The following is an 8,097-nucleotide window of genomic DNA, read 5'->3' on the forward strand; positions in this document are numbered from 1 at the left end:
TCGTCCTCTCGCTCCTTCTCCTCTCGCTCCTCTTCCTCTCGCTCCTCTCCCTCGCTCCTTCTCCTCTCGCTCCTCTCTCCTCTCCCTCTTTCTCCTCTCCCTCCTCCTCTCCCTCTCCTCTGTGTGTTTTAGCAGCTGGATGACAGACGAGGACGGTTGTACTGTGTGTGTGTGTGTGGTGGTGTGGTGTGTGTGTGTATGCATGCCTGTGTGGTAATACACTGAGTATACAAAACATTAAGAACACCTGTTCTTTCCATGACAGACTGACCAGGTGAATTCAATGAAAGCTATGATCCCTATTGATGTCACCTGTTAAATCCACTTCAATCAGGGGAGGAGACAGGTTAAAGAAGGATTTTTAAGCCTTGAGACATGAGTTGTCTGTGTGTGTCATGCAGAGAGTGAATGGGCAAAGAAAAACATGTAAGTGGCCTCTGAACGGGGTATGGTAGTAGGTGCCAGGCGCACCGGTTTGAGTGTGTCAAGAACTGCAATGCTGCTGAGTTTCCCATGTGTATCCAGAATGGTCCACCACCCAAAGGACATCCGGGCCAACTTGACACAACTGTGGGAAGCATTGGAGTCAACATGTGCCAGCATTCCTGTGGAACACTTGACACCTTGTAGAGTGGGGGGGGGGGGGGGGTCAACTCAATATTAGGAAGGTGTTCCAATGTTGGTATAACACAGTGTGTGTGTGTGTGTGTGTGTGTGTGTGTGTGTGGTGTGTGTGTGTGTGTGTGTGTGTGTGGTGTGTGTGAGGGGGAAGTTACAGGGGGACCCATCTCTGCTCTGCTCTAGATCTCCATTCCTCCAGTCAGTATTTACATCGTCACAGTGGAGATGAACCTCAGTGGAGATGAACCCCTCAGAGCCCAACATGAACCTCTTCTCTACTTCAGGGTCAGCACAGATTGTGGTAATATTGCTGTACATGCAAAGTTGCTGTGACGTTGTGTGAACGTTGCTGACCTGCTATGTTTGCTGCGACATGGTGAACGTTGCTGTACTTTGCTTGCTGTATGTGTTGCTGTAACGTTGTGTGAACGTTGCTGTACTTGCTATGGTTGCTGTAACGTTGATGTGGATAACCATACAGGGGACACAGTCAGCTAACCATACAGGGGACACAGTCAGATAACCATACAGGGGACACAGTCATATTTGATGATACAGCAGGGGCGGCAGGTAGCCTAGTGGTTAGAGCGTTGGGCCAGTAACTGAAAGGTTCCTGGATGGAATCCCTGAGCTGACAAGGTAAAAATCTGTTGTTCTGCCACTGAGGAAGGCAGTTAACCCACTGTTCCCCGGGCGTCTAAAACAGGGATGTGGATTATGGCAGCCCCCCACACCTCCCTGATTCAGAGGAGAAGTTAAATGTGGAAGATGCATTTCAGTTGAATAGATTCAGTTGGACAACTGACTAGGTATCCCCCTTTCCAATACAGGACACATAGTCAGATTACCATGCAGGACACACAGTCAGATTACCATACAGGACACACAGTCAGATTACCATACAGGACACACAGTCATATTACCATGCAGGACACACAGTCAGATTACCATACAGGACACACAGTCAGATTACCATACAGGACACACAGTCATATTACCATACAGGACACACAGTCAGATTACCATACAGGACACACAGTCAGATTACCATACAGGACACACAGTCAGATTACCATACAGGACACACAACACACACTGTACTGTACATAGGCCTGAGGGCTAGGTACTGCCCTCCCTCCCTCTCTCTCCATCAGCCTTTGTGATCTTCTCCGGTGATTTAACCACTATTGTCTGTCACATTCTCTGTGGTCATGGGAGCAGAAGTGAAGATGCTTTCATTTCAAGCCAATCCCTCTGTTTTCTAAAATGTTTCACTGAGCAGTTGTGTAAGGCAGCATGTGTGAGGCCAGCAAAACAGGCTAAGCAAGTCAGAGTTCAATTAGTTTTTGCTTTCAAAGGCAACACCTGTACTTGAAATGAATGAACTACTTATGAACTATGAGCCATTTGACTCTCTCTCTCTCTCGCTCTCCCTTTCTCTCTCACTCTCTCGCTCTCTCACGTTCTCTCACTCTCTCTCAATCTCTCTCTCTCTCACTCTCACTCTCCCTCCCTTCCTCCGTCTGCAGACCACCCAGAGCGTGCAGCTCTCTACTTCCTGTGTGGCGTGTGCCTGGGCCTCTTCTTTACCCTCTTTGCTCTGGTCGTCCAGATCTCATGCCGCACCGACTGCCAACCCCGCCGTCGCCCCGGCACCATCACCAGGAAGCGTCCGCGGCCCTCCGACTCCTCGTCCGACTCCAGAGACTCTGACTCGGACACCASGTCAGACCTGTCGGCCCGCCGCCACCGCCGCTTCGAGCGCACTCTCAACATGAATGTGTTCACATCAGCGGAGGAGCTGGAGCGTGCACAGCGGCTGGAGGAGAGGGAGAGGATCATACGAGAGATCTGGATGAACGGTCAGCCAGATATACCCGGGACACGCAGCCTCAACCGCTACTACTGAGGCAGGACCGTAAAGGAACCTCTACTAGATCTAGAAAGGGGGGGGGGCTGTGAAGGTTGGAGCGCAGTACTTGAGATGGGATGTGTAGGACCACAAATGGACCTCTGGGGTTTGGGAATGGGGCCCCATGACCTGACGGGGACCTGCGAAGGTTTGGAACCCTCTGTCTGGGTATCTCCCTCTGTCAGTCTGTCTGTGTCCATGTGGGTACTCTAGACCAGGGCTGCCCAACCCTCATCCTGGAGATCTACTGTCCTGTTGGTTTTCAGTCCAATCCTCTTCCTGGAGATCTACTGTCCTGTTGGTTTTCAGTCCAATCCTCTTCCTGGAGATCTATTGTCCTGTTGGTTTTCAGTCCAACCTTAATTTAGCGTATCTGATTCAGCTACGTAATGGTCTTTTATTGAGCCAAGCTTAATTAGCTAGGAATCAAGGTTTGTAAATTAGCGGTTCCGACTGCAAAACCTATAGCAGGACAGTAGACTCCAGTGAAAGAGCGTTGGACTTGACAAAACCAACAGGACGGTAGATCTCCAGGAAGAAGGATTGGACTGAAAACCCACGAGGCACGACAGTAGATCTCCAGGAAGAGGTTGGACTGAAAAACCCAACAGGACAGTAGATCACCAGATGAGGGTCTCGCGACTGCAAAATCCCCAACAAGGCACGCTAGATCTCCAGGAAGAGGGTTGGTCAGCCCTGGTATAGAGTAAAGACCTCTGTTTTTGCAGTGAGAATAAGCTCCTCCTTCTCAGCATGGTAAGCTCGACCGGAGCCTGCCTGTCATTGGTGGAGGCTGAAGGTGTAAGGTGTAGCTGCACAGCCTCGCATTTCACCTCCTCACACCCTTCTGAAGTGGAGGATCTTGGGATACTTAGGCTGTAAAGCCTGAAAGGTGATTTAAGGACAGTTGCTAATGTTACTCCACTGTTGCCTAGTGGATATTGAGAATTGGGCAGCTTGCTTCATGCTCACTCACCCTCCAGTATTTAAATGGGTGAATGGTTTTCGGAGAGGCATAGCACTTACAGTGAAATGTACAGCGTAACACTTAAGAGGGAAATGACCACGTTCAACCGACGCTGCCTTTTAAACTTTGAACCCAAAATGTGTTTTTTTGGAATTCATCTCAAACCCTTTATGAAATGTATTTTATATAATATTTAAAAAAGTCTTTTTTGTTATTGTGTATTTTTTTTTTTACAGTTATTATTATGAAATATTTTTATACTGTGGCGATTGAAGCTTGTCTGGCACCTCAGGGATGCAATCCTAGGTGTATGTCCAAAATGGCACCCTATTTGTTTTATAGTGCACTACGTCTGGCTAGAGCTCTGGTCAAAGGTAGTGCACTACATAGGGAATATGGTGCCATTTTGCACAGAGGCCCTAGTGTTTCTGTGTATGGTCGTTTCTATTTGCTTCCTAAGAAGGGGATCMGGGCCTGTATTTAACAAGTGTTAGAGTATGAGTGCTGATCTAGGATCAGGTTACCCCTCCCCCTGTCCATGTAATCTTGTTCATTAYGATCTAAAAGGCTAAACTGATCCTAGACCAGGACTCTTACTCTGAGACTTTATGAATTCAGGCCCAGTACAATGCTCTAGATGTGTCAGCATAAAAATATATATAKAAAAAAATACAATGTAAACTCAGAGGTCAAGTGATTTAATAAGCTTGTTTTTTATATGTTATAATATGCACAGTGCAGTGCCTTACCTGGCAACAAGGATGTATATTGGTGGAAAAGAAAACCCCAGTCACCTGAGTCAACCAATCATTATGAATTTATGAAACAATCAATTCCAATCATGTTTATTTCCATGTTTCTCATGTTATGTTTCTCACTTTGTCAAACTGGCTTGTGTGTGTGTTGTCCACATTTAAATGGTGAGGCAGGTCCCAGATAATGTTGTGCTGTGTCATGCCAATGGCCATAAGACTTGATAAGACAGTAAAACAGATCTAGGATCAGCTAGGAAATGGCTAAAATCTATGTACATTTTTTTCAAATACATTGCACTTGTTATCATGTAGGAATGTATGTACAGTACAGAATACAATCTCTTCAATTGTCTACCAGTGAAATAGCTTCCAAATTATTACTGTGGGCAGCAAGACTAGTGTTGTCCCTCATGGGACACCATAGGGCTACCTGTCAGGTTTATTGTAATGACCATGTTGTTAATATAATAATAAGTTATATTCATCCAGTTCTGTTGCACTGGGTTGAACCATAGGTATGATGGTTTATCATAAGAAGTTTGGGATTTTCTTGACTGAGAGGGGAGTTGAGAATGCAGTGAATAATCTTAACTTCTACTGCAATCATTTAAATGGTTTTATATTGAAAAAGCTTTTGTGTTTCAATGGGACAAAACAATATGGCAATAGCTGGTGAGACCAAAATATGACTCCTTTGCTTGGAATAAACTGTGTTGAAAATAAGATCTTGACTCATTGGTTGTTTTATTTTGTACCTATGTGAATCTACCACAAATATTTGACTCACATTATTGCTGTGGTGTATCATGAAGATTGCCTGCCATCTGTCGGCGAGACATGCGAATTTCGCGTATTTTCTTTGGGTGACGTTTTGTTTATATTTCCCCATGGCAACTGATACTATCCTCTGTTTCCTTGGTCACCTCGGCCTAATTTAAACCACAGTTACACTATAAATAATGTTAATTGCCTGATAGCTAAACCTTAATAGTTTCTGTTCAGTATTTGTCCATTATTTCTATGTTCAAAATACATATTTGAACGTTTGAGTATTACAAGCAATGTCGATCAACACGGGACATGGCTTGCCATTTTTGCCAGGAAACACCTTTCGGGATGTTACGGTAAGGTCATTTTGTTTCTTTTTGAGCCAGGTCAAAWAAACCTGCAACAATGTATCTCACTTTTAAATGTATCACGCTGAAGGGCTACACTTGAGTAGTTTGCTACAAAAGTTTCCGTCGGTGTTCGATTGCAACAATTATCCATCAAGCTCATGYTTTGGAATGTGGCTCAGGCAGTGTGAAATGACAAATGGCTAGCATAAAAGTGCAATTTGTCAATTAGTTAATCGAATTGTTAGCTATCTACATATAATTGAAGTTTTTTTAAATTAGCCCCACTGTTTGACTGAGTTACATTAGGCTACTTAACTGCAACGTGATACACTTGAAACGAGCTACTGCAGAAATAAACTGCCCAGGTTTTACACTGCAATTTGTATCACGTTGCAGTTAAGTAGCCTAATGTAACTCAGTTAAACAGTGAGGCTAATAAAAAAAAACTTCAATCATATGTAGCTAACTAACAATTTCAGCTGTCTACCTCTGCTGCTAAGGTCAACRTACCAAGTATATTATTTGACTCCTCCATTTGACGAGCTATTCCATTACGGTCAAAGTAAAAGCCCAAAACTACATTTTTATAAAGGGATTTGATTTCCCTGCTTTTCTGATGATTTACCTGTGAATTCCTGCTTATCCTCAATTCATAGAAACGGACTAGTTCTGGTCGAGGGCATATGGTGGATTCTTCAACTATATTCTTACCTTAGTAGTGGAGGAGTAGTGCATTATGCCAATGAACAGACCTATTAATCTGACCTAGCCAAAATGTATATTTTCCTGATTATCTATGCTGTACTGACCACATCCTTGATACCTCCCTTAACACTTAAAAAATATATATATTTCTGTCTAGAAGTCAGCTCACCATCGTCCTCAAACCCTGTCCTATAAGAATGGCTATGCCCTGCCGCACCGGCCCAAGGTTGGCATCGGACAAGCCCCTCTCCTGTCCAGTGAGCTGACCCAGAGTGAGATCAACCAGTTTTCCAATCAGACGTCTGCTCTCACCTATGGCACCACCCACTACAGCCCGGCACTGGACTTCATCCCTGCTCATGTCGCTTATGACAAGAAGGTAGGCTACAATAGCCTCAGGCTGGGGAACTATGAAATTCTATAATTATTTTCTGAAGTTTTTACAGAACAGTATCCAGGCAGAGGAATACACTGATCTGTCCTCTCCCCTTGCTTTCTCCCTCTCACCCCTCTTCTCCCCTCTCTCCTCCATCGCCTCTCCTCCTTTTCACTCTCTCCTCCCCTCTCCCCTCACCCACTCCCATTTCCTCTCTTCCAGGTGCTGCGCTTCTATGGCTACTTCCAGCAGGAGGTGCTGCACTCGCCCCTGGAGGGTTACCGCGTGCGCCCTGTGGTCCTTTACTACTACCTGGAGGACGACAGCATGTGTATCATGGAACCGGTGGTGGAGAACTCTGGGATACCACAGGTAGGCAAAGAAGATCAGAGGAGATAAGACTCTTAGCTTCCACTTAAAGTTATTAAAATCTGTTCATATAYACCCCCAGAAAGAATATGACACCTAAAAAAATGATTCTGASARGCGAGCACTTAGATATGGTAATTTTCAACTTTTGATCAATTCTTAGAATTTTGKGGAATTACGTATACTAAGACATTTGTGAAAATTCCATAGCAATATTGAGTGGGAACAGCAGCCATATCTTTTATACTAATTAATAGACACTGCAGTAAATACAACCGAATAAAAACATTGTCCAGGATGAGACAGAAGCTGTTTTTCAGTCTCTCGGTCCCAGTTTTGATGCACCTGTACTGACCTCGCCTTCTGGATGATAGCGGGGTGAACAGGCAGTGGCTCGGGTGGTTGTTGTCCTTGATTATCTTTTTGGCCTTCCTGTGACATCGGGTGGTGTAGATGTCCTGGATGGCAGGTAGTTTGCCCCCGGTGATGCGCTGTGCAGACCGCACCACCCTGCGGTTGTGGGCAGTGCAGTTGCCATACCAGGCAGTGATAAAGCCCGACAGGATGCTCTCAATTCATACAAAGTGAATGATGGCAGGCCCATCTGCCTGTAAACACACAGTCCAGTTCAAAGTGAATGATGGCAGGCCATCTGCCTGTAAACACACAGTCCAATACAAAGTGAATGATGGCAGGCCATCTGCCTGTAAACACACAGTCCAAGTCAAGTGAATGATGGCAGGACCAACTGCCTGTAAACACAGGTCCAGTTCAAAGTGAATGATGGCAGGCCCATCTGCCTGTAAACACACAGTCCAGTTCAAAATGAATGATGGAAGGCCCATCTGCCTGTAAACACACACGTCCAATACAAAGTGAATGATGGCAGACCCATCTGCCTGTAAACACACAGTCCAGTTCAAAGTGAATGATGGCAGCCCATTGCCGTAACACAAGTCCAGTTCAAAGTGAATGATGCGAGCCCATCTGCCTGTAAACACAGCAGTCAATACAAAGTGATTGATGGCAGACCATCTGCCTGTAAACACACAGTCAATACAAAGTGAATGATGGCAGACCCATCTGCTGTAAACACAAGTCCAATACAAAGTGAATGATGGCAGACCCATCTGCCTGTAAACACAAGTCCAATACAAAGTGAATGATGGCAGGCCCATCTGCCTGTAACACACAGTCCAGTACAAAGTGAATGATGGCAGGCCTGTGTGCAAATGGCTTGTGTATAAAGGCCACTTTTACTTTTCTAGATGCAG

The 8,097-nt window shown here is 45.1% G+C and overlaps 2 protein-coding genes across 2 annotated transcripts in view; both read left to right on the forward strand.

Moving 5' to 3' along the window:
- Positions 1 to 2,926, forward strand: part of LOC111954499 (protein eva-1 homolog A) — a 4,403-nt gene extending 1,477 nt beyond the window's left edge. Inside the window, exon 2 of the mRNA XM_023974278.3 lies at positions 2,151 to 2,926. Coding sequence (XP_023830046.1) covers positions 2,151 to 2,530 — 380 coding nt within the window. The 3' untranslated portion in view covers positions 2,531 to 2,926. The remainder of the gene's footprint in view (positions 1 to 2,150) is intronic.
- Positions 2,927 to 5,161: 2,235 nt separating this feature from the next.
- Positions 5,162 to 8,097, forward strand: part of efhc1 (EF-hand domain (C-terminal) containing 1) — a 15,855-nt gene continuing 12,919 nt past the window's right edge. Inside the window, exons 1-3 of the mRNA XM_023973698.2 lie at positions 5,162 to 5,379; positions 6,236 to 6,457; positions 6,677 to 6,826. Coding sequence (XP_023829466.1) covers positions 5,317 to 5,379; positions 6,236 to 6,457; positions 6,677 to 6,826 — 435 coding nt within the window. The 5' untranslated portion in view covers positions 5,162 to 5,316. The remainder of the gene's footprint in view (positions 5,380 to 6,235; positions 6,458 to 6,676; positions 6,827 to 8,097) is intronic.

The sequence above is a fragment of the Salvelinus sp. IW2-2015 genome, linkage group LG28 (genome assembly GCF_002910315.2).
Source record: "Salvelinus sp. IW2-2015 linkage group LG28, ASM291031v2, whole genome shotgun sequence".
Lineage (NCBI taxonomy): Eukaryota > Metazoa > Chordata > Actinopteri > Salmoniformes > Salmonidae > Salvelinus > Salvelinus sp. IW2-2015.